The following is a 25,525-nucleotide window of genomic DNA, read 5'->3' on the forward strand; positions in this document are numbered from 1 at the left end:
CTGGAGAATCCTAAATCCTCAAGAGGGGTGATCTTGAGTGGGTGGAAAGAACTGCTTGGAATTACACTGATGCGGGTAACATTCAGTCTTCTCCAGACTTGCTTATCGCTTTTCAATGTTGAAGCTCAACCTCAATCTCAATGTCGATCTCGACCTCAGTAACTTCAGTATCAGCCTGTTGAGCTGTTCGATACTCGCTGCAAGTCTACTGGCGGCAAACATTCCTGCATCTATCTTTGCATCTATTCATCTGAGTTGCGCTTGAGCTTCATGACTCACGACACTGACATCATCACCCGATTCCGACGGAACTGACGCGCTTTTCTTCTTGGCGATGGACTAGGACGTACTCGAGGCGAGTATTTCGCTTTGATCTGTATTCTGTAGGATATAGGTTCAAGGCTGGCGAAAGCACCTGAGACAGCTCTGCGCATTATGTGGAATACCGAATGGCTGGATCATCCTTCTGCACTATCAAACACATACGTCAAATACAACAATACATGACTGAATATCGGTCATTCCCTTTTCCCAATGAAACACAAATACTTGAATTGCCTCGTTCTTTTGGTAAAAGGCAAAAGTTAATGAGCGGGCATTGTCCGGTTCAGTTCGTCTTAGACCAATGCATCACCTCTTCTTCTTGGGATGACCAACCGAAACCTTATTCCCCGCCTTACCAACCCCCGGATCCGCCTTACACAGATCACAATACCATGTGCCCGTCGGGGCCGTGTCAAGCCCGCAACATGCTAGATGGAACCATTCCAAAGGACAATCTTCGTTCTGCCATAACATAAGATAAGATAAGCGATCAATCAGGAATCAGTCTGTCTACCTGCCCATCGGGGAAGGGATGACCGGACGATCCGAGAACGCGCCGATACACTCACCTCGCATCCTATCATCTGTCCATACGAGACTTGATGACAATAACAATATCTCGGTTCGTTACTATATCATATGATATCATATGCCCAAACGTAATGTACATTCCAATAGATCAGCTCATAGTCTTCTATGCGGCATATCCAAACTACCAAATGACCAAACAGTTCAAACAAACAGTTAACAAGACAATGTAAACTCACGGATCAACAGAAATACCTTCTACTCCATGCCCTACCCCTCCCTGACCTGGTAATTTCCCTGCCACTTGTCCTTGTCCTTGCCCCACTTGTCCTCCGTGTGGTTGCTCTTTCCCAACATTAACCCCATTCCGCATTCCCTTCTTACCCTTCCTCCCCTTTTTCCTACTTCGTTTACCCGTACCTCCCCCGGCCTCCATCCCGCCTAAACCAATAATCATCTCTCCCTCTTCAGCCTCGTGTCCATCCCCGCCTTCCTCCGTTGGGGAAGGGTTCAAAGCGTCCTCCGCATTTGTCGATGGGAGCGTCTCGGGTCGGAGGCCAAGTAAGATGGATGCTTCTTGTGCTGTCAATGCCGAGTCTAATGCTCGGATATGTCGATCGATCTATCGATGGACGGAAGCCAGTCGGATCAAATCATTTCGAGGGGAACCGAGGCAAACCAAGGCAAAGGCGCGTAGAGTAAGGTAGACAATGCTCTCTCGTCAGTCATTCGATCTTTCTACCTGAATACGGCCACGAAGCGCACAGTCTATCTTGGAACGGATTTTGGTGAATTGGATAACGATGGGCAAGCTCACAGCATTATAAGCTCCGACAGCCACAGCCACTTTCTCCTCAGCCGTTCGAATCACCTCTCTAGACAGACGTGCGATTTCCGGCAGATGGGCATACGGTCCATCAGGGCGTTTCCTCTTTTTATTTCCATCTTCCTTTTCCCTTTCCTTGCTATCCGCTCCATCGACTTGGCTCGTCCCATTCTCAGCGGGTATACTTTGGTGCTTGTCCTGCGTAGAGTCCACCTGCATTGACGTTGCGTCTTCGGTATTCCCATTGTGCTCATCATCCCTTTCCTTTTCCTTTTCCGTATCGTTGTCCTCCTCTGCGCCTCCGTCTTCGGGTCTAGGTGGAAATCCCAACCTAGGTAAAATCTCCACGGGCATCGGCACCTTTTCACTCTCCCCGGATGATCCATTGACCGAGTGCGAGTTCGAGGGAAGAGGTATAGGTATGAGCAGACCACCTTGACCATCAGAGAGCGGCACTCCCTTTGTAACCTGTTTACCCTCAAGTAAATCTCGATCGACTTGCACGTCCCGAGCAGCTTCTTTCGCATGTTCACCAACGACTTGCTCGGCGCCCAAAATCATCTCCATGTCGTCCTCTGCTTTCTCGGGGTTATCGGTATTTTGCTCGTGATTCAATTCCGATGTGTCATTCCCCTTTGGATTCTGCACTTTATCTATTTTCTGAGCCTCTCCCTCTTTCTCATTCTTATCCTTATCATCGAGCTCCTTGACGCCCTGCTCAGCTTGTTCTCCCTCATTTGAAGCCGGGGAATTCGAACTTTTCCGCTGAAGAAGCTGTTTCTCGAGTTCTAGTCTTTCATTGACATAATGCCTGATCAATTCGTGCAATCGCTTAGTCTGAGCTATAATCTCAAAATGACACAAGCTGCGTCAGCTCGAGGTGTAGGGCATGACGGGACAGGAAAGGACGGGGACTCACCTATACACCCATCATCCAATTCCCTCAACAGACGAAAATTCCTATGTAATTCCAGTGGAAGTTGCTCTACCATCTCATAATGATCCGCCGCAAAATCTTCCCACGCTTCCAGCTCGTTCACAGTTTCATTCTCTTTCTCGTTGCTCATCTCTTCTCCAGGCTTGGTCTCGTTCTTGGGTGCGGTTTCTTGTTGTCTGCCACTTCGACGACTGTTCGCTTTCATCTCGCCTACCACTTGAATATCATCCTGAACTTCCTCTGATACATCTTGCGTGTGCTGTTGGTTATTCCCTCTGGTACGTGATCTGGAAGGTACGGGCACTTCTGCTTTGAGAGCGATCGGGTCTGGTGAACTTCCTAGGGCTGCAACTGCAGCAGGGGGTTTCCTCGAGCGAGATCGCTTTATCGTGCTTTGTGAGCTGGGTTCTTGGCGGGACAGTCGAGCGGGCGTGGAGAAAGACGTGGGAAGCGATTTTCTCGGCGGCATCTTGCTTCCGTCACCTACACTTCCTGCTTGAGCCAATGTAGTGAGTCAATCAAGGGAATTTATTCGTGTTCTGACCAGTATATTTTGTTTACCAGTTTGCGGAAGTGCTTTCTCAACGTCACAACGCGTGCGTCGAAGGACACGAACATGAGCTGAGATGATGTTCGCCTCCACTTGAATCTTTAGGCATGCGTACGAAGCTTTGGTTGATTAGGCCTGAAACACAGCTCGGTTGACTCTTGCTCACGTGGAGACAAGCAAGCTCAGGGGTAACGTAAAATCAGGGGTTGTTTATGTTGTTGTGTTTGGTTTTGTTTGGTTCGAAAACCTGAAACGGGGGTCCAATCTATAAAACTATCGGAATGAACCAGTACATCAGATGGGTTAATTCATTCACTTGACATTTCTGCACAAGGCGAATCATGCATCGTCATTTCTTCTATCAAAGTCGAGACTTTGACTGATCTGAACTATTGGCAGCTCCCAAAAATCGAGGCTCACCAAAGTGAAGATGCAGTTGTTGATGGGTAGCTGAGAAAGTACGACAGCGCGCAGGGAGGAGAACGATGCATCGCAATGAAGGGCTCATGGATCGTCATCCGAAGATCTGTGCTTTTTGATGATGATTACTCGTACTAGCGACTAATAAGAGGTCCTTTAGCATCGTTTCCACCACGCTTATTCCGATTTAACCCCTGACAAAGTGGTAAACTCGAAACAGCTTTGACTTTGCATTGACCTTCCTTATATATCATCATTTCCTTCTTCCTCCTTTCATACTTCATCATCCTCATTCTCAGTCCTATACGATTCAAAGCATACTTGACCTCTATACATTCATTACAACCTACCCGCAAATCACTGCACTTTACAAAGAAAACCAGACAAGAAGTGGACATCGCACGACTGAGAGGCTAGATCAAATCAGTCATAGTTGAATTCAAAATCCCAAACAACCTGAACCTGCTTCAAGACAACGACCCTAGCGTCTTCTAGGAATCACATACACTCACCGTATAGCCATCTTGCAGTCACTCGATCAATCAACAAACACCATCCGCATATACCAACAAACGAGCTCTCATCGTTCGGCTGCATAGTATTCACATGGACATTACATCCACTGATTCTCACTCGTAAACACTTAGATTACAGCTTACCGCCAGAGCCAAGGCAAAGTTAAAGAAAAGAGGATCATCAAAGGAGGATCAAAGCGCAGTACACACCACAGTCAAACTCATACTCACAATCACAAGGGGGGAACGACAGCAACAATCAAAGGTAATCCTCATCGATCACGCTCACACTCTTTTGCTTTTCTCATTCCTTTACAACGAATACCAAAACGACAACCGTCAGCAATCGTCTCGCCTAATCAAGCATACTGGACGGGATACCTGTAGCAAAGACGCTAATTTCTCTTCGACACTATCTTTTCCTTGACCACACCTTGGTGAAATTGTGTTGGTCTAATTTGAGGAAGCACCACGAGCCGCAAGAGGATCATTGCAGTCGCAACCATGAAGATTTCGAGGACTATTCCAGTCCTTCTCTTACCTTTCGCCCTCGCTCATGCTCATGCCCACGGTATCGCCCCAGCGCATCATGCTCGGCGAAATGGCTCGCTTCGAAATAGTAATTTAGATGCACGATTCGAACGACATCTGGAGGGTAGACAGCATTCCGATGGGTTGTTAGGTGGTTTGGTCGGGGACGATACAACTTCCACTACCTCTTCAATATCGTCATCTACCAGAACTACCTCACCTATCACACCCTCCTCAACCATTTCCACCTCTTCCTCCTCGACCAAGCCTGACGACGATGATGATACCACCACTCAACTCACTTCCAGAGTGACCAGCACAATCGGTATCACAACCTCTGCGACAGATTCTATCGTCTCTCCATCGGGTGTGAGTGGATCTATAAGCGCATGTGAGTGAAAGTCTTTGAATTTGCAGACTATTTGAACAGTTGCGCTGTATGCTAAATCATCTCGGACATTTGATAGCTTCTTCCGCAACTTCTTCAGCCAATCTGACCACTTCAGCTAACTCGACCTCAGTCCTGACCTCGACCGTCCAAGAAACAAGTTCTTCCTCATCCGAAAGCTCCGCAGCGTAAGTCTGGTCAAAGTCTTTCCTACCGGTGTCCATCACAAGAAGCTTACAGCTTCCGTTCTCCCTAGCTCCGTGCAATACACAACAGATGCCGCCGGTCAGACTCAACTGGTCACCGTCATTCTCACCGCCGCAGCTTCAGCAGCCGAATCGACCACTTCCTCAACTGCTTCCGCCAAGGCGAAGACGGACGGAGATTCCATTCCCGTCGCAGCTATCATCGGAATCAGCGTCGGTGTCGGTGTCGTCATTCTTGCCTTGATTGCGTTCGCAGTCTGGCGAATGAAGAGGAGGACAGGCGACGAAGACGAAGCTATTCGATGGTGAGTCGTCGGCTCATTGTCCCCCTCACCCTGGATTGACTTGATTTGGACTCGATGTTGATCTTCTTCTTACTCGTGGCGTAGGCCCGAACTGAATCGACATGGTGATTCTGACGCCCATCACGCACTACCAGCCCGTCAAACAGGACAACACGGCTTCGAGACCAATCCACTCTCTCGATCGCTTTCCAACTCTTCTTCAATCTTCGCTCCTCCCTCTTCTCACGCGGCCTCCCATGCCAATCTAGGCTCGCAACCAATGGCCTTAAACGGATCTTCGTTCGGGGCGTCGAATTCACTCGAAGATGATTACTCTGAGAAACACACTATCGCCGAACACAGCAATCACAGTCACGATGACCACGATAACTATACTTCGTTCCCGCCCCCTGTCCAGCTTCAGGAATCGAATTTGACTTCTCCGTATCATCATCCGGGGCATCTCGATGGTGGCGTTCATGATGATGAAGATCCCTACGGAGGAATGAGTATGGCGAATGTCAATGATCACCGACGAGTCACTCTTCCGAATCCTCACGATGGTCAAGCAAGACCAGGCTTCAGATTAGACTAAAGTTTACTCGTTACTCCATCAGTAATCACCGATCATTCAAGACAAAGACAAGCGATGAACAAAGTAATAGCCATGAGAGAACGGAATATCACAGCATGGTAAAGCAGATTCAGATTAAAATCTGAGTGATGAGACAAGCAGAAAGAGCAAGAGGAAGACAACGTTGGCTGGGACAGCGTTAATTGTAGTATACCATAACCAATTTTCACGATTAACGAACATTCTTTCGCTTCGCTTCGCTTTTTCATTTTCAAACTGTTCAGACTTTGCTTATCCCTCTAGTATTTCGTACTGAGTATACGGTGCGCAACACATACTTTAAGTACACAACCGATCAGACATTTCAGATCGATGGATCATTACCAAGTATTGAAATTATGATATTATATAACATGCAATCATGAGTACAACGATTCACGGCTCTCTCCTCTCTTCACGCGTATCACTTCATAACTGGAGAATGTCTTGACCGACTTTCTTTTCATCATCATTATCGTTATTCACATAAAAGCTAGATCTACAACTCGTGACGTCTGTATCGCTTTAAATACTATATAAATACACTCAATCTGCTGATGAGAGCAGATTCCGATTGTCGTACAAAGCGATACGATGTATATAATATAACTTATCGCAAACCGCCTGGATGGTTTCGGGTTTCACTCATCCTCATCTAAAATCCATCCCCACCTCCACCACTCAGACGACTACCTCTCAGACTTGACTTCAGCCATATTGGCTAATTGGATCAACTCCGTCCAAAATACCCAGGCGAAGCTAATCAACGGTCTACGCATTCGTAACTAGTCAACTTGTGACAAACCGTCAAACGTTCATTTTGTGCAGGAAGAAGGCAAGAAGGCAAGAAGGCAATACACAAATGCGATGGGTAACCGGGAAATGCGCAAAACTCACTTCGGCCTCATATCCTCTTCATAATGCTCTTCATCATCATCTCTCTGCTCTGCATGCCATTCCCCTGCCGAAAGCTGCTTCTCCCAATCTTGCACGTACTCTTTCTCGTACGTTAACGCGTAGGCATGTCGAGCTACCAATAGCTCTGGAGATAGGCGGGTCTTGAATACGATGCTTGATATCGCTTCCATCGCCATTTGCTTTGTATCCGTCACTAGAATTTGGTAGCTATCTCGCAGAGGTTCCTGTCGTGTAAGATGACCTTCAGCTACGTTCTCTGATCCCAGGGAGAGGAGTCTTTCAGCTGACATTGAGATTCTGGTCTCTTGCCCTTTTCCTCTTCTTGTTTCTGATTGCGATACCTGAAGGAATCTCAGGCTCGAATACTCTATATCTGATGATGTTTCGCTCGTTGTATTAGCTGAGCTGCGTGATCGTGAAAAACGCGAAACCGACAGCTCACCTCCTCATGTCGTATTGGAGGGTTTTCTCGTAATGCGCTTTGACTGGCTTGAGCCTGTCCAGCAGACTCTTGTATATTGGATATTGAGCGATACGATCTTCAACAGGGAAGTTCATTTTCCGGATATCGCAAGGCGAGAAATGGGGATCGGGTTGTACCTACATGCCGGGCGATTCCCGACATGTGTCAGCATGTCGCGGCACTTTTCAAGTCAGTCTGGCACAGAGTAACTCACGATCCGGAAAAGTTCCCCCAACACCGATGAACTCGTGTAAGTCTTCTTCACGTCGTCCTGCGCACACAGTCAGCTGACTGTAGCAGTATGTCGTCTAATGTCGAGCTGACCTTGTCCATAAAATCGGGCCAGACCTTCGGTCGAAGGTACAAAGGTAGATGGGCAGGTATACCAGCTGCAAACTCTCATCTGTCAGCAGCGCATCTCAAGGTGATTGGACGATCGAAAAGGCTCTCACTCTTCGCAAAATCGACGCTTTATCAGGACCAGAGTCATCAGCACGCGATCAGTCACCTCAACTCGCCAACTGGGCATCAGCTCACGCAGTCTGATCATACACCGAATCAGCATTGTCATCAGAGCGCAGAGGATAGATTGAGACGTACAGAATGTATTTCAGACAAGGTCAAACAATGTTCGTGGAAAGGCGTGATATCATCCGAAAGTGCTAGATGACAATTATCGACTTGACCTAATACATCGTTCTGTAGAACAGTCAGCTGACAAGCTTTTCAAGTCAGCAGTCGTTCTACAGAGCTCACCAAAATGTACGAGACGAAGTTCTGTGTGGCAATGCACATGAATCAGCCCGTGTGTGTTCCTCGTGCTGTGTCTAGGCCGACTCACCTCGTTCAGATGCTTCTGCTCCACCTTGCTCACTCTAATCGGGTCTGGTGCCTCATAGTGCATCGGCTCGTACACATTCAGGGGTCGTACGAATCGTTGGTCCCAGATTAGGGTGTAGTCTGTTGGCAATTCAGATAACATTTCGCGGGACCCAAACGAGACCAGCTTACCGTCGCCGTCGAGATCGCCTCCTCCCAGCCTAACATGTAGTCATCAGCTTCATTCTGCGGGAGGCAAAGAACTGGACTTACATCGAAGGTAGATCTCGTTCTCCCTGGACGTTGAACACAATCACGTTCTTGAGATGCCTCAATTCAGGTATATCAACGGCCTTCACACGTCGCACATCACCTAAATTGCGTGTCAGAGGAACACATTTTCCCACTATCGGAAGATGTCTTACCGGGGTGTACTATCGAGTAGCGATTGCAGTCGGTGAGCGAAGCGACATGCTCCTCAAACTGTTCAGTGACTCACACGCTGGCGCTCGACAGATGAGCACATCTCCTCTGACTAATTTTGCCTTCGACCCTTCCTCGTTCTCCTGGAACTGACAGAAAAGTTCGCCTTCCTTGAGTAAGCCGGTCTCATCGGCGATACCTAGCATGGCCCCATCAGCTACATAGATGGTTCCCATGCCAAGCGGCAGGCCTACCGATCAAGAATACACCACCCGGTAGCTTGACTCGAGCTCTCCATTTGAGATCTTGTAGAGCCCTACATTCGACGATAGATGCTATATCGAGCACGAATGGGTTCCGATGAAAGCCAGCTTTGATCAATTGAGCCAATGGGAACTGACATTATGAAAATCATTAGTACACCGATAGCGAATGTTGAACTGTTTTGGCTTACATCCGAACACAGCCCAACGAGCTGTCTATCATGCTCGGTCATCCGGTTGTTACCCACACGTTCCCTTAAGCCCTTGATATGCGATACTGCCTCCTCGAAGATCTCGACCATCAATTCCCTCGGCACACCATTCGCACACATGATGTTGATGAATTGTCGATTCAAAAATGCCACCTGATACTTAGCGATCTGTGAAGCGATTCAGCTTGCATAACATGATCGCGTGACCTTCAGCTGACGGTCTCTGACACAACTTACCCGTACGACGTTCAGATCCGACAAATCACTTTCAAATTTGACCAGCGATTTCCTCAGGCGGACTTCGTTAGCTTCGCATAGCTTTGGCCAGTGAGCCAAGACGCCCTTTGCTCCCCTACACCGATTTATGAGCCATGTCAAACATATGCTGCAGAAATGGTGCGACGAGACTCACCCCAGCCGGAACTGAATCGCAGAAGGACTGGCATTCAAGCCTTTCTTCTCACCGAGGGCGAAGGCTGCTTTTCGAAGAACATCTTGACCAGCCACAGCAACCCCGTCGGTAAAGGTTCGGCCATTGCGTTGTATATCTTTCATCCGTGGCCCAAGTGTGATCTTCATGTCGACTATTCGACTGGTGCTGAAAGGCTACATGGTATCTCTTGTCAGCCGATTGTGATGGGCACATCAATGGCGGTCTCACCAAGCCCATACGCGCCGCGTGCTTAGCAATGACTGTCTCGGAGACATCGCCCATCCATTTCCGGAGCGCTATTCCATCGATGATCTTGTGATTCACAAACCAGATTGCATGGTCTCTGATTGGCATGTAAGTCACAATGAATGGCTCACCGAATTACTTTGACAGAGTGAAGACTTACTTCTGTTGAGATGCAGAAGATGCCACCGGCATGAATCGTTGACCGCCAATAATCAACCCATGATGTAGAGCTCGCCGAACTCTAGCCATGATACCAATATCGGGACGCAGTCTGTCGAATTCCTTTATATCACCGACCTATACCATACCCAATCAGCCTCCATTCGACCGCGGAAATTTCAGTGCTTTCACTGACATAAAGTTTGTCCTCTTCATCTGTAAATTGGACCCGGATAATGCCGTCAAGCTTTTTGGCGTACTGACGGGTGACACTGTTCGATGGTTCCTCTTGGGGAGGCCCAATCAGCAGCCGAGTGGGAGTTACTTGAATTGTCCTGATCAAGACTAAGTGATCGAGTATCGGTCTTTCTTTTCTCCTGAGATAACTCGCGGTTTCTGAGCATTGTATCGGTCAGCCTTGGCCCCCAATGGCCAGATTCTAGAATTTACTTACTCTTCACGACGACAGCAACGTTTCTGATCCTCTCCTGCAGACTATACATACTCTCCAGAACCTTATCTTGGAAGGGAGCTGCGACCGCTATCTCCTCAAGGGCCAGAAGGAGAGGCTTGATGTCACCCGGACGAAGAAGACCATGCGCAATCAAACCTTCTACAAGAGTTCGAGCCGAAAAACGAATGCCGCTCAGATTCGGTGGATCATACGTTCTGCTGATGGCTTCCGAGTCCAGCTTCTCGACCCTCCATCTGAAATTGGGCCGCATGTTCGCCATGAGATTCATTTGGGGGTCCTCGTCTGCCAAAGCTCTGATTCGTTGTGTACACTGCTTCAACAACTCGAAACGTGCTGCGCTTAGAGTGAAACTCCAGCGGTAAGTATTCCAGAACGTCGGCTGATTGATCATTGTATGGTCAGTGAAGTCTCATAAGCCCGCTGATCGGCGGATTTACAAAAGCCGAAGCGCCCTCAGGTATCGCTTTGAGGGGTCCGGCGTATAGCTCAGCCTGCAGGCAATAATATAATTGGTCAATTGCGTGCCCCGTGCTTCGATATGATCTTATATCACTCACCACTCCGTTTGATAGAGTGAAATCCATCGCAGTAGCTCTTCGGCGATCCTGTTGATGTCCCATGCGGTCCTTGTTCGACAGCCTATTCGGATCTTCGAACTTGACGTAAAACTTGGGAGGCCTTCGACAACTGACCGTGACGACCACCCTGAACGAATCTCGCACCCTTTCATGAGTTACGTAGAAACCATGCGAGGTTATATCATCGAACGATAGTTCGGCATCGAGGGGTGTGAGAGCAGCTGGCATCTTGTCTTTCGGAAGCTGCATATCCGCTCTGAGGACTAGCTGCTCTTTTCTGAAATTGAAAGCGATGTACGACTTGCCATGTTTGTACGGGTCTTCGGGATTATCAGCAGTCTCGCAGCCCGCTCCCAAGAACTGTAAGTGGAAGAATCAGCCCAAATGACAGGTGAGAATGGTCATGACTTATATGACCCACTTGACTGAAGGTTCTTCCGGTCAATGTGCCAACAGCGATAGCATCGGGACGAAATTGGTATCTCTGCGTATCGTGTGCTTCCCTGCCCTGATGAGCGGTTTTGCCTGGACGGTTATCGCTTCTTTGAAAAGGCGAATCTGATATGTGCACATTTCGAAATGGTCTGTTGATGTTGTTGACACTGTTTGGATATTGAGATTGAGAGGGTCGTGCGGTGTGAAACTCCATCTTGCCTATGGAACGTCCAAGGTCTCAAGAGATGGTTATCGCCCACAAGTTCCAAGGGAGAATACCAGCTGGATAGACCAATATGATCTGAAGTCAAAGAAAAAGTTCTACAAGATGATGATAGACATTGAGCGGCTATATCATTGTGCAGATATTCCAACGATGGCATCAGCTTTTTCTTTTTTGGTAGATGCGATTCGGGTGGAGGTGTGAAGTGTGGGTCAGGGTGATACGAGATGAAAGGACCCCCTCACCTGGTTTGATCGGATTCCAGACACCAAACTCACTGTGGGTCAGAGTGGGTTGCACAGCAGCACGCCAATCCGGTGTCTTCGGATGTGATGTCAGGGTAAGGGAACACAGATCACCTGGAGGAAGGATGAAATGCGAACAAGGGGCTCGTTGCGCAAGACGTCGAAGATCAATCAAGATACAAGAAGGGGTAGAATACACACAGCCAAGACAAGGATCATCGGAGCAGGAATACGATGAAGAGAGAAAAACAAGACGAGACAGAGAGAGAGTTGAGGAGTTGAGCGTGCTGGCAGGAGGTATGTACGCTTGCATTCCACTTCGAATACCTTGCGAAGTGCTAAGTTGATGGTCATAGCTCAAGGCACACGCACGGATCAACCCGAAATACCCTGCCACGTGTTAACGCGGGTTGACGGTCGTCTCCATAAATGCTAAAGTCATCATCATGATCACATTTCAAGCGGTCATCAAGGTCTTGCAATGATCTTGGTGTCCCCGTTAATGTCCCGTTTTTGGTGAGTAGGTAAAAGTCAATGCAAGGAAGTATCACTCATCTTCCATTAATCCTCACATGAAATCAACGTCGATACCACAACGCAGACTGGACAAACAGGTGGGCGAATACGTCCCAGAGACTGCCTCTGCTATTGTCAAGCAGACGTGTCTCAGCCGAGCTCGATACGAAGTGGAGGACCGATCCTATCTATTCGAGTATGCACCCAGAGCGCTTCTCGGTGGAGACGATCATTTCATTGCGTGTTACCGCTGAGAACGCAGGGCGTACAAGCGATCACTTCCAGTTTCTATCGAAGAGTCTTCGCCAAGCATCAGCTACAACTAGGTCGAATGATATATAGAGGGTCACGCGTGGCAGGCTCACATCGAGCCGAAAAATCAAGATTGGGACGAAATCCATGTCCTGTGGACTGAACATTACGAAGGATGCGAAGTGGCAAAAGGAGACATCCAAGCTGATCGGCGTCAACTTGACTGAAAGCGAAGCTAGAGACTGTGGAGCCGCAGCGACTACGGCTTTTGGATCAATTCACTTAATCTATTTTACCCAAAGCGTCCAGTGCAACGCAATTACCGATATCTCAATGAAATGTTATCTACGATGGACGTTCAGATCCATATCTGATCGATTCCCAGTAAGCAATCATACAATCTAATATTAGACACTGGGAATCTAGACCATTCCGAAACATTACACCTTATCAAATTACTGGTGAAGCTAATCCTTGAGATATCAGAACAGTTCCGATCGACAGTCTAACCATTTGCGGCGACGTCCACATCTATCGTTCTACTGCGAATTCTGCTTTTCACGTTATCTTTCCAGGATTCCTGGCCATCTCGAAGCGCAATGCTATTCGGCCGTTCGAAAGCGTTTGGACCGTCGAAGAGCTGTTCGGCTCCCGTCTATCAGCTGCGTCGGGTGGGATGAGCCAAGCCACAAGGTAAGCTTGTTCTTCTGTGCTCCTGTTTCATATTCAAGTGTGGCTTCAAGCTGGGATCTGCGAATATTATTGTTTGCGGCGCGAGATGAGAACATGAATAAATTAGTAAACAAAGGGCCAAAAAGACCGGTAAATTCAAACCTTATTGTCTTCAGGTTCAAGCGGTCAGGGGGTCCGACCCTTTAATCCGCAGAAAAATCATTTAAGCAGCGGGAGGCGTGAGAAGCTGATCATCCGATGTGATGATCGACGATCAGGTCATTTACGATATAACCCTATCAAGAGGTACAAACCACTTTTCGTATTTACTTTTTTCTGTCGAAACTTCGAAACCATTTACATCTTTAGCAAAACATCACGTCAACCAAGTCATATTCGTTGCTTAGCCTGTGTGTATCTAGCTGTATGCATTCCTCTAAGCGGAGATGGAATATGATATTTGCCGTATACCTGGTAGAAACTCTGAAACCCCTTGTACCTAGCTGTGAATGGCTTATGTTAGAGAGCTTAAAACCCTTGAAATAGAACATGACCGATTCCTCAATCTCATCATCTTCCTCAAGCTTAAAGCTTTATCGTCAAATTTTTGATTATGCTGTTCTTCCGTACTTCCGCCTTAGCATGTCGAAGGCTGGAATGCCAAGTACCCAAGGCGTCCAGAGCCGATAAGCTCTCTTTCTTCTTGCCGCACCTTTAGAGGGGTTGGAGCCAAACAAACATTGATTGATTGTTATCTTCGGCTCTAACACCTTCGTCTTCGCCTCTGTATATTTTTTCAACCTTTCTTGAAGAAGGTTGCCTTCGTCTCCTGCTTTTCGGACTTCGATGATATAGAAAAAAGACGCTAAGACGTCAGCTTCCTGAAACATATTTCCTTCATATATCTCGGACGTAGACAACAAAACAAGTTAGAACTGGTTTCTAAGTTTCTTTCTTCTTGCTTCAAGTAAACAAACAAAAGGTGTCTCTTCGAGACGCTCTCCCCCTCATCGTCATCCTATCGTCAATCGCTATCTGGGTAAGACTAGCTGGAGCATTCTCGACCACCCACATAGACCTCCAAGACCATTGTCCGATCTTGACATTTACTTATCTTCCCATCCCTCACGATCGTCCTCACGAATATCACACTCATTTACGACGTTCGAAGATACAGCACAACACCTTATAATCGAAATCAATAATCCCTTATAATATTCGCCATTATTGAGAATCCGCCATGTTCGCGCAACTCGCCATAATCGCTTTGGCGGTCCTATCGACGGGAGTAGATGCCCATCCTCACACTATACGGTCCGGCGGCAAGGCCTCGCATCATGGCGTCAACAAGAGAGCAGTGACCGCTGTGTCCGGGTGGACTTTCCAGGGATGTTATGAAGATTCTTGGACTAGAGTGCTAGGTGCGAAGAGTACTTCAAGCGATAAAATGACTGTACAGATGTGTACAAGTTACTGTTCGGGGCTAGGATATGCCTTAGCTGGATTGGAATGTAAGTGATCGATCTCGTTTGCAAGGCGATATCTATGGAGCCCAAGCTTATCTCCCTGCGTTCCGCTCACTTGATCTCGATCAGCCAAAAACCAATGTTTCGTAAGTCCACAATGTTGTCTCAGTCTAAATCGCAATTTGGTACTGATAGGAAATTTAAATTTGCCAGTGTGATAGCAAAATTCAGAACACGAATATGGGCGTGAAAGCAGACTCAGACTGTAATTACGAGTGCAAAGGGGATGCTTCACAGACATGCGGTGGAAATTGGAGACTGCAAGGTAGGTCTTGTAAGGAATTTCTTGTCTGTCGGCTTAAATCCCTGACAATGCGTTGGTAATCTAGTCTACAAAGCATCTCCTTCCGCTTCCTCGTCCTCGTCAACCAGCAAAACCACTTCCACTTTGACATCGACATCCACTGCCTCGACGAAAGCAGCTACGTCAACAACGACCTCCAAAGCAGCTACTTCCACCTCTGCAGCTACTTACTACGGTTGTTATGTCGATCAAGCTTCTCCCCGGCTTATGTCTGGCGCCAATACTGAATCGACCTCAATGACTCCTAGCACCTGTCAGACCTTCTGCAGCGGCAAAGGATACTCATTAGCAGGTGTTGCATACGGTAAACAAGTGAGTCTCTCGTTGGATAAAATGTAAAAGCTTTTGCTGAATCAAACTTTAAATAGTGCTGGTGCAGCAACTCGGTCGATTCGTCCAAGAAACAATCTTCTGAAACGGGCTGTTCATATGCATGTACCGGTAACAGCGCCTTGAAATGCGGTGGAATGTGGTACATCAATGTCTACAGCTCAAGCGGTACCATTGCCATAACAAGCTCAAGTGCCACTACCAGTAAGACTAGCACTACTTCCAGCTCTACGAGTACGACCTCCAAAGCAACAACAAGCACGACCACGACTTCAGCTTCCGCTACCACCTCAGCAGCAGCGGCAGCTGGTTCTTCAGTTATCGGAGCTCCTAATCCCCCTTCGGCTACCGGCACTAAGCAATTATTCGCTCATCACATGGTCGGCAACACATACTCTTACAGCCAGTCTACGTGGGCAGACGACATCAACCAAGCTTCTGCTGCTGGAATCGATGGTTTCGCCTTGAATTACGGAAGTGATTCGTGGCAATCTGCCCGAATTGCCGATGCTTATGCTGCTGCCAAGGCCGATGGCTCATTCAAGATGTTCTTATCCATGGATGTCACTTCTTTGGGTTGCTCCTCCACTGGAGACGCTCAAAACTTGATCAACACAATCGCGACATACGCCAATAACTCTGCTCAAGCTAAAGTCGGATCAAAAGTACTAGTGTCCACCTTTGCCGGTGAGAACTGTAAATTCGGTCAAGGATCATATCAAGATGCTTGGAACTACTTCGATACCTTACTCGCCGCCAAGTCTATCGATGTCTACTTCGTACCTGCCGTCTTCGCCGATATCAGCACTTTCTCATCGAGTTCATGGATGGATGGAGAGTTCAACTGGAACTCCGGCTGGCCAATGGGCGGTGATCCGTTGGGCACTTACTCTGACACCAGCTACATGGCTGCTTTGGGTAGTTCCAAAGGATACATGGCAGCTGTCTCACCTGCTTTCTTCACCTATTATTCCCCTTCAAGCTGGAACAAGAACTGGATATACAGAGGTGATGACTGGTTACTTGCCCGAAGAATGGAGCAGATGGTATCCCAGCGAAACACTTTCGACTTGGCGGAGATCATCTCTTGGAACGATTACGGAGAGTCGCATTACATTGGTCCTATTAGAGCTGATCAGCCCAACTCTCAAGGATGGACGAACGGTATGCCCCACACTGCTTGGTTGGAAGTCATCAAATACTACGCACCAGCGTTCAAGACTGGTTCATACCCCTCGGCAAACGATCAATTGGTATTATGGACTAGACCTCATCCGAAAGCAGCCAACCCCACTTCGCCCTCGATGGCTAGACCGACAGGATGGGATAACACCGATGACCTGCTTTACGTCTGGGTGGTCCTGAAATCAGCAGCGACTGTCACCGTCACCTCAGGTAGTAACACCGTCTCTTGGAACCTTGGTGCAGGTGTCAACAAGGTTTCAGTCAAGTCTGCCGCTGGTACAATCGGTGCTAAGATCGTCAGAAATGGCGCCACTGTGAAAAGCTACGATTCAACTGGTTCTTTCTCATACACCAAGTGAGTGACACCTATCATATGTAGCCATGTGGCCTTGTACTGATGCCTGCCTTCTCAGTACTCCTTCTGATTACAACTACAACTACTTCGTTGCTTCGGCATAAACAAGCTCTTCCGTTTGAAGATACTCATATTTTGATTCCTGCTTACTCCTCCGCCCTTCAATTTCCTCCTTTCTTTTCTCTGCGTTTCGGGATTTCTAGTACAGTCAAAGGGTAAATGATCGGATAATGAATAAATTCGGATACGGTCTTAATGGTTCATATAATATAGATGTTTATGACTCATATGCAGTGCATTTTGTCCTTCACCCGATATCCCTTATGCAGAGACCGTGAGCATGATGAAGCTGAGCAGGAGGGCAATTTGCCACCCGAAACACTCAAAAGGGTTTCGCCACGTGGTTGCGGTTACTTAAATTTCCAAAAATTGGAAGTATCCAGCCCGCATGTAAGAATAGTTCGTCGAGACTTACTTTTCTGTTCAATTGCTTGCGACTATTCAGCAAGGCAAATCAGAGAACCCATAAGATGAGCACAGCACAAGAAATCAAGCTTTTGACGCTGCTGAATGTCAGTGCAGTGAAGAGACCTAGGGAATTGGATATTCCAGGAGGACACAGAGGGTCACCTTCGTTCTCAAAAACACCCTCGCTCGTGCTGGAATCTGAAGATGGGAAAGAACCGAAGAAAAGGCGGAAAAGCGTAGTGTTTGGCGGGGAGGTCGGACCGAGTGGAAGTACGTATGGGAAGGGCAAGGGGAAAGGAAAAGCGAAAAAGGATGACGATCTCATCGCCGTGAACGGTGTCAAGGACAGCGAAGTGGACACATCTAATACAGGTAATGATGAGGTGTTCGAGGAGGAGGGGGAATCGGATGATGAGGCGGAATCATCAGCATTAGGTCAGTGCGAGAACATCCGTCCTTGCGTTGTCCGTTCAGGTGAAATTGAGATCTTTTATTTGTACCTGTGACAGCCAACAATGATCTCTTTAACGTACATTTCGGAGCCGCTCCCCCGATTCTGACTAAAGAAGGCGTCGCTCTCGCCGAGGAGCATAAGTGGAAAGCCGAACGAAAGTCTCTGAAAGGCTTTGGACGTGCAGTCGAACTCAAGACTGGAGCTAGCTCAACGGATGGTGATCTAAGAACAAGAGTGAGTCGTTTCTGAGCTTTTTGCCTTTTGATTCTTGACAAGCCTAGCTGACCTCAAAAACAATGAAGATAACACCGTCTATCTCAGCTGCTCTAAAGGCGTCTTCATCTTCTTACCCGCTATTATCAACCTCCTTGGCACACTTGGGCACATACAAAGACTTCTATTTGCATTCATTGGATGGAGAAGCAGATGGTACGGAAACGCAGATTTTAGGGGAGCAGAAAGAAGCTATGAGGCTAGCAGCTGTCGTCCATGCTTTGAATCATGTTCTCAAGTAAGTCCCGCAACGTTATCTCGCGTGCCCGCAGCTGACTTCAAAGCATTTCAGAACTCGTCGTAAGATTATACGGAACAACGAGAAACTAGCCCACGCAGCAGCATCCGATGATTCATCATCAATGCCCGAACCCCCTAGAGATCAATCGTTCACGCGGCCAAAAATCCTTCTTCTACTTCCCTTCCGTTCCCTAGCCTTACATTACATCAAGACACATCTGTTACCTCTCGCTCCTGCTGGTACACAAATAGAAAATCAACGACCATTCCTGACTTCCTTTGCTTTACCCGAAGATGAGGAAGATCCGCTAGCATCGACATCTGCGAGGGATAATTACCCCTTAGATCATTTAGTCAACTTCCGAGGAAACAGTGATGACAACTTCAGATTCGGTATCAAATTCACCCGGAAAGCTTGGAGGATAGTGATGCCGCCCGCCAACGAGGAGAAGCTGCTAGATTGCGATATCCTAATTGCTAGTCCGCTGGGTTTCAAGATGGCGGCCGAAAGGGAGGATAGTACCGATCTACTAAGTTCAATCGAGATTCTGATAGCCGATGGATTGGATACAATGGCCATGCAGAATTGGGAGCATGTGCAGGTATGTTCTCCTTCACTTACGCGTAGAAGTATACTGATTGGATGGTCAATAGTTCATCTTCAACAATATGAACAAAATACCAAAATCACCTCATGGTTGCGATTTCTCGAGGGTCAAACCATGGTATCTGGAATCCCAGTGAGTTGGCGACATGCTCAGTCGAATAGTTACCGTTTGACTTATAACGATTACTTTCGTTTGCAGAGCTCAATATTTGCGACAAACAATCCTCCTTTCTCGTTACGATACACCTGAGACCCGAGCCCTATTCAATCGCAATTGCCAGAACTTACAAGGCAAGGTCAGACTAGAAAAGGTGGATCATCACGGTGTGCTCGATCTCGTTCGACCCGGCGTGCGGCAGATCTTCGAGAGGATAGATATAGATGGGTCAAAGGCATTGAACGGAGAAGCAGCTGTGGAGGAGGTGGACAACAGAGTAGAGTGGCTCACCAAAAAAGTGAGTCCTGATTCACACTGTGACCGGTGGCACAATTTCATCTGGAGTTCTGACCTGTGACTACAGACCATCCCTGCATTATTGCGATCGGCGATATCCAGACAAAATACACTGATCATCGTTCCCTCGTACTTCGACTTTGTCCGCCTGAACAATTATCTGCGGAAAAATGACGCAGCGACCTATGCGGCTATATCGGAATACTCGTCAAACTCAGAGATCAGTAAAGCTCGTACCCTCTTCTTCAAGGGCAAGAAATCTTTCCTGATTATCACGGAAAGATTACATTTCTACCGAAGATACAAGATCAGAGGAGCTAAGACAGTTGTTTTTTACTCATTGCCGGATCACGCCCAATTCTACTCGGAGTTCATGAGTACTCCATTCCTTGGTTCGAAAGGACAAGGCGAAGTCGAAGTCGATGAAGCGGAAGTATCGAGCAGAGTACTCTTCTCAAGGTTTGATGCGCTGAAGCTGGAACGGGTGGTCGGTTCGGGAAGTGCGAGGCGAATGTTGACTAGCGGGGAAGGTAGATTTGAATTTATATGATATTGGGGTGGAAGTTGGCAACAGATCACAAACCATAATGGACATCAATCTGGTGACAAGTAGCCCATCCCCATGCATTGCATAGCATGAGCCCACATGACCTTTACACACAATTTGTGATATGACAGGACTGATATTTCCATCTGTGTGACAGGACGCAGTCGATGCATGCAATCCATCGGCGGGAGCCGAAAGGATGTGTGGTTTTGATGGACACAGTGAAATTGGATTTTCATTCCATCATACCGCAGTCTCTGCAGTGCACCATCCCCGCCGACGTGCCAACAATCTTGCAGGCTGACCAGGAGTGCGTATCTCTCTAGAACCGATTATAGTTTCGGAACGAGGGTTCAACGTCACCCGTTCTTCTTCCGATCATATCGGCAGAGTGGCATCAAACGAGGTGTCATCTGCCTGCCACTGATCACTGATTGATTGTAAGGGTAAAGGAACCATCAGTACTTAGTAGACTTGGGTTTTCACAGCTAACTCCTTGAAGCTGAGCTAGTTGACCCATCGGTGTGTTTCAATGGGTTCAATCCAGCTGCTGATCTTCGCCTCCCAGTCAGCTAAGCTATATCAGGGTAGACCCTTTGGGAAGGACCCCTGTTGTAGTAAGTGAAAGGAGTGATCGGCCTATTGTGGATGACATGGACATACAGGCATACAGACATACAGTAGAACAGATTTCGATCACTCCTTTCATTAGCAATTTTCCTTTGATGTATCGAAGTACGACTGATCATCACTGTCGTCACAACCGCTGACTTTTGATCTAAGATATGAATCTCCTATTCTGTTTCCCCACCGTCTTGTGAACTGACGACTGGCTGTCACCGATTGATTGAACAAGTCATCTATATCTCAGACGATATATCGATCAAAGACCTCATCTCGCAGTTGCCCATTGACGATCACAACGTCCAGCCCAAGTATCAGAGCATCAATCACACATAATTGCGCTTTCAGGTCTTTCTATGATGCCGGACGACACCAGGCAATCTCTACCGCGTACAGAGACTGGTTCTTCCAAGAATGAGCAGTACCTTGGTCAAGCTAAGGGATCAACAAATGAATCCACATCTCTGGTAGACGCTCGTGAGTCGATCCGATCAACACCATGCAGAGTAATGCAGAGTGAGTTCAGTGCGGCTTATAATGATAGCTTATGGGCGTTCGGGATAGATGTGAACCCGTTCTCGTCGGGGATGCTCAGATTGTACGGTGTTTGGTCGGTAGCACTATTAGCAACTTTCATGGCGGGATATGGAGTCAGCTCGATGACCGCCATCAAGTGAGTCGTTCCTTTCGGTGCGAGTAAAATGCAAGAGCTGAAAGCCCCCGGATCGGACAGCTCAATGACATATTATCAGGACTACTTCAGCTTCGCAGATGTTGGGGTAAGTACATCGATCTTTGCTGCCGGCTGGCGGAATGAACCCACCCTAACTAATATCATTACACAAAATAGGTATCCACAGGTGTATGTCTCCGTCAATCTGCATCTGGTGATCAATTCGAATACTAAGCTGTTCCACCTTACAGCTCATCTTCGCAATGTGGCCAATTGCAGCGTGTAGTCTTTTCTGGCTGGGTCCATTGATCGTAAGGCTGCATCCATCTCGTCAGAACGAGCGATGCAGGTCGCTAACAGGGAACCCCAATGCTGCATAGGCTGATAGACTGGGTCGAAGGAGTGGAATGTTCATATGTCGGTCCCCTCTCTATGCTGCCTTCATGCCAACAGTATCCCGCTGACTGCCAAAAATGTCTCCAGCGTCTTTGATATACATTCTCGGAACATGTTTGATCGCTTTCGCCCAAAATTTCGGGATGCTGCTAGCTGGCCGATTTTTCCTGGGAGCAGCAGTGGGGTTGATGCAGCCCGGTCAGATTCTTCTTCCAGCTTCCAATCACACGCCAGTCTGTGCTGACGCCAACTTGTCAGCTGCACCACCGTATATAGTAGAGCTAGCACCACCACTCAATCGGGGTCTACTAACAGGTGAGTTCGTATCAATTCTGCAAACAGCATTCAAGCCCGCTGATCCGCTTTTATTAGGCCTTTTCAATTGGTAAGGCTCATCCATTTGCCCTGCGAAGTCTGACTGAACTTCAAAGACGTTCCTGTCTCTAGCTGTTGGTGTGAGTCCAGGTTCGAGCAGAGGAAAGAGAGTTGCATGTTCAGCTAACCCCATGTGCAAGTATTGGGCAGTGCGCTTGCCACAATCGTCTCGATCTTCACGAACGATATCCAGTCGAATTGGTCGTGGCGGCTACCTCTGACCATGTAAGCCGAGCTATGCATTATACACGTCCTACAGATCTGACTCGATCTTGACAAATTGGTATATGCCTCCGATCTTCCAGCCAACTTTTTCCCCCGTGAGTGCGACGATCCAGCTCGGGAATATGCTCTATCTCGCTGATTGGAGGAGAGGGAAAATTCAGCATCATCATGGCTTGTACCGTTCTCTTCTTACCAGAATCTCCGAGATGGCTATACGCGCACGGAAAGCCGGAGCAAGCTAAGGCAATACTATCGAAGTATCACGGCAACGGATTTTGCACACCTCTGGTGGCCAAAGAGCTTGATCAGATCATCGAATCGCTGAACATTGCTCCCAAGAGGATGTTCGATTATTCCAACCTGGCTGATACTAGGGGTAAAGCCTATAGGTTGATGCTAGCTCTCCTCATGGGTGCTGCAGGTCAGGTGAGTGGCTCGAGAATTGGCCAAGCAGACTGATACTGATTTCCTCGATCCAGCTGAGCGGTAATACTCTGTAAGTACAGTCATTCTATCGAAAATCCAGGCTGCTGACGTGTCTCATGTACGGCAGTATGATATTCGTGAGTGCTTCCAGCTTCAACATTGATTTCATTCGGGACCGATGAGTGACATGGAGTGCAGGCGCCTAGTCTTTACAAGCAAGGTAAGCTGCACCGTACCATTCAATCGAGACATTCTCCGTGACGTGTCTCTGATCACTGATAATTCGGCTCAAAGTGGGAATGACCAGCGTTCGCCAGCAGTTGATCATGACGTGGGTACTGCAGATCAAAAGCTCCTTGAGCCATTTTGCTCACGTTGGGGACATTCGCAGCCTGATCCCAACATTGATCGGTCTGCTCTTCGCCTTACTCGGGACATACTGTACGGATCGCCTGGGCCGTCGACCGATGTTGACCTTTGGCACCTTCCTATGCGCTTTATTCCTAGCGTTAGCGATGGCCTGTTCAGCAATATCCCTGAACGGGGCAACAACCATATCAGTCGTCATCTACAACAACGCCGCTGCGAAAGGTACTATTGCTTTTCTGATTCTCTTCTATGCTACGTACGCCTGGGCATACATCCCTCTCGTAGCTGTTTACCCGCCTGAAGTGCTCAGCATGGAACAGCGAAGTACGGGTATGGGTTTGATGGTATTGACTCTCAATCTGGCTTGTGAGTAGTTGATGTCTGATTAGCCCTCTATATCAGGAAATCAGATGCTGATAATTCGCATAGCTGTTCTGGGTCAATTGACTACACCGATTGGTAAGTGATGTCTGCAGCATATGAATATCACTTAGTGACCTTGTGCGACGATCGTCTCTCAGCACTTCAAAGGGTGAGTCAAAGCGTTTCGTTGGCGGACGTCATCTCCATATGTTTACTGGTTCGATAGATTGGTTGGTGGACATACCTGCCTTGGGTTTGCTGGGATTTGGTTGAGACCGGTATATGGTATGTCTTAGCAGTGGAGACTAAGGGCAGAACCCGTGAGTTACATCAGAATCAATCTTCTCGTCTAACGTGGGGGTCGTCGGTAGCTGATTTTTGGTTATGCACATGCAGTCGAAGAGCTCGATGCAGTACGTCACACCACCTTGTTCACTGGGATAGAGGCGTAGTGACTGATCTTCTTGGCAGATTTTCGATGCCCCTAATCCTGTGAAAGCATCGCTGGTCGTGGCTGGAAAGATGCAGAACCATCGACTGGAACACGAAAAGCATTGAGCCGTCCGATCGATAAGCATGAGCGAGCGTTCATCAGCTCCGGAAACACGTTGGAGGGAGTATGTTTTTCTGATTGCAATGGTCACATAGTCTATACAAACGCGAGCCTATTTCAAAGTCAGAGTTACGGCGGATGTATCAGCTATATTATGTCATCTTCCAGACCCGTCCATGCTAGTGCTCGGCTTAGTGTGTCTCCAGGGGCGTGTCGGCGCAGCGGGTTTCGCTACCTGCATCTGAAAGATAGCACTTACTTTACAGCAAGCGTGACCCTGAACCGAAGGTTAGGACCTGATCGACGCGTCGCGTCGTACTGTATTTTTGGCTGTAACGCCCAAAGAACCGTCCATCGGGTTAAATATGATGTAAGCGTTCTCGATTGGCCTGCCATGCCGTATTTCGGGCTTGAGCAGCGTATATCACGGGAGTGCAAGCTTCAGAAAGCATATCAAGTCATTCACCGTCGCTTCCTCTTTACCTTCCGCCTCGTGTATGAATGTATGGACCGCGCATGGATCCAAAGACGTCCGATGAACGAAGTCCGACATTCAGCTTGTCTCGCGGCACGCTGTCAAGTTGAGCCAGCGCACATAGTTCGCATGAGCTCAGTGTAGCGATGGTATTCCATTCATCTCACACGTCCTTCGAGAGATCACATACAACTCTCGGGGCGACTAGCGGGAACGGCAGCTCAAAGTGTACAGGTTCTAGACCAAGATAAGGTAGATCGACATGCATCGTGTGAAAGGATTGAATTTGCGCTAGCAGTGCTAGTCATCCAGGGTGATGAAGAATAAAGTCATACTCGGTCCGCAGAGAGGTTACTATTGCATTCCATTTCATTTCAGTCCGACTTGACAGCCTCCATGGTCGTAAGTCAGATCTTCGCACTGTACTAGGATGCTAGATTCTCGCGCGCGCAGAGGCTGAGAGGTTACAATCTCATTCCAGGTTTTATGAAATGCGTGTCAGTAAAGTTCGATTCCAGCTTGTCAAAGTTTACGTTTAAGTCTGCATCATCACCCGCCCTGCCCATGGCTCATGAGCATCCGCATCTAACTTTCCAATCTTCCCGGAGCCGATCAGCAGATGATTCTTCGCCTTGATCAATTCATATAAGGCGCTAGCGTTATCGCGGAATAGCTCAGTCCGTTCGTTACCCACTTATCAAATGAACAACTAATCGACTTCTCCACTTGCTTGACTTTCACCTTTGGTTTGTAATTTAGCTGTATCTTGGCGTTCTTTCACATACCGACATTCCTTGAGTTTCAATTGACTTCGTAAAACCAAAATAAAAACCCTCGATTGGGCCAGAT

At 47.8% G+C, this 25,525-nt stretch overlaps 7 protein-coding genes across 7 annotated transcripts; 5 read left to right on the top strand and 2 right to left on the bottom strand.

Annotated features, from left to right (window-relative positions):
* Window positions 1–630: 630 nt before the first annotated feature.
* I303_105995 (uncharacterized protein) lies at window positions 631–3,084 on the bottom strand (the record flags this gene model as incomplete). Its single annotated transcript, XM_018409304.1, has 5 exons — window positions 631–786; window positions 894–954; window positions 1,092–1,474; window positions 1,670–2,520; window positions 2,598–3,084. 5 exons carry the CDS (start codon window positions 3,082–3,084, stop codon window positions 631–633), a joined length of 1,938 nt encoding a protein of 645 aa, XP_018261577.1.
* Window positions 3,085–4,604: 1,520 nt separating this feature from the next.
* I303_105996 (uncharacterized protein) lies at window positions 4,605–6,104 on the top strand (the record flags this gene model as incomplete). The annotated part of the gene is made up of 4 exons (XM_018409305.1): window positions 4,605–5,022; window positions 5,099–5,207; window positions 5,276–5,530; window positions 5,615–6,104. 4 exons carry the CDS (start codon window positions 4,605–4,607, stop codon window positions 6,102–6,104), a joined length of 1,272 nt encoding a protein of 423 aa, XP_018261578.1.
* Window positions 6,105–6,811: 707 nt separating this feature from the next.
* On the bottom strand, window positions 6,812–11,760 carry I303_105997 (uncharacterized protein; the record flags this gene model as incomplete). The annotated part of the gene is made up of 24 exons (XM_065969291.1): window positions 6,812–6,893; window positions 7,020–7,264; window positions 7,329–7,413; window positions 7,483–7,640; window positions 7,718–7,774; window positions 7,828–7,892; window positions 7,956–7,972; window positions 8,120–8,202; window positions 8,260–8,280; window positions 8,345–8,463; window positions 8,515–8,543; window positions 8,596–8,695; window positions 8,822–8,944; window positions 9,000–9,141; window positions 9,200–9,388; window positions 9,458–9,572; window positions 9,633–9,826; window positions 9,882–9,996; window positions 10,060–10,196; window positions 10,255–10,454; window positions 10,513–10,912; window positions 10,971–11,024; window positions 11,091–11,471; window positions 11,533–11,760. 24 exons carry the CDS (start codon window positions 11,758–11,760, stop codon window positions 6,812–6,814), a joined length of 3,339 nt encoding a protein of 1,112 aa, XP_065825363.1.
* A 2,934-nt stretch (window positions 11,761–14,694) lies between these two features.
* I303_105998 (uncharacterized protein) lies at window positions 14,695–17,258 on the top strand (the record flags this gene model as incomplete). Its single annotated transcript, XM_018409307.2, has 6 exons — window positions 14,695–14,965; window positions 15,050–15,066; window positions 15,134–15,245; window positions 15,310–15,596; window positions 15,653–17,154; window positions 17,213–17,258. The coding sequence occupies 6 exons, from the start codon at window positions 14,695–14,697 to the stop codon at window positions 17,256–17,258; spliced, it is 2,235 nt and encodes a 744-aa protein (XP_018261580.2).
* Window positions 17,259–17,684: 426 nt separating this feature from the next.
* I303_105999 (uncharacterized protein) lies at window positions 17,685–20,200 on the top strand (the record flags this gene model as incomplete). Its single annotated transcript, XM_018409308.1, has 7 exons — window positions 17,685–18,057; window positions 18,132–18,310; window positions 18,379–18,587; window positions 18,642–19,191; window positions 19,244–19,329; window positions 19,396–19,651; window positions 19,718–20,200. The coding sequence occupies 7 exons, from the start codon at window positions 17,685–17,687 to the stop codon at window positions 20,198–20,200; spliced, it is 2,136 nt and encodes a 711-aa protein (XP_018261581.1).
* A 980-nt stretch (window positions 20,201–21,180) lies between these two features.
* On the top strand, window positions 21,181–21,728 carry I303_106000 (uncharacterized protein; the record flags this gene model as incomplete). The annotated part of the gene is made up of 4 exons (XM_018409309.1): window positions 21,181–21,298; window positions 21,386–21,494; window positions 21,555–21,600; window positions 21,672–21,728. The coding sequence occupies 4 exons, from the start codon at window positions 21,181–21,183 to the stop codon at window positions 21,726–21,728; spliced, it is 330 nt and encodes a 109-aa protein (XP_018261582.1).
* Window positions 21,729–21,757: 29 nt separating this feature from the next.
* I303_106001 (uncharacterized protein) lies at window positions 21,758–24,206 on the top strand (the record flags this gene model as incomplete). Its single annotated transcript, XM_065969292.1, has 18 exons — window positions 21,758–21,805; window positions 21,875–21,911; window positions 21,978–22,088; window positions 22,149–22,205; window positions 22,263–22,275; window positions 22,416–22,490; window positions 22,571–22,585; window positions 22,652–22,916; window positions 22,970–22,986; window positions 23,044–23,053; window positions 23,115–23,136; window positions 23,211–23,247; window positions 23,308–23,651; window positions 23,715–23,744; window positions 23,807–23,817; window positions 23,875–23,968; window positions 24,045–24,061; window positions 24,120–24,206. 18 exons carry the CDS (start codon window positions 21,758–21,760, stop codon window positions 24,204–24,206), a joined length of 1,290 nt encoding a protein of 429 aa, XP_065825364.1.
* Between the last annotated feature and the right edge of the window lie 1,319 nt (window positions 24,207–25,525).

Source organism: Kwoniella dejecticola, chromosome 7 (assembly GCF_000512565.2).
Source record: "Kwoniella dejecticola CBS 10117 chromosome 7, complete sequence".
Lineage (NCBI taxonomy): Eukaryota > Fungi > Basidiomycota > Tremellomycetes > Tremellales > Cryptococcaceae > Kwoniella > Kwoniella dejecticola.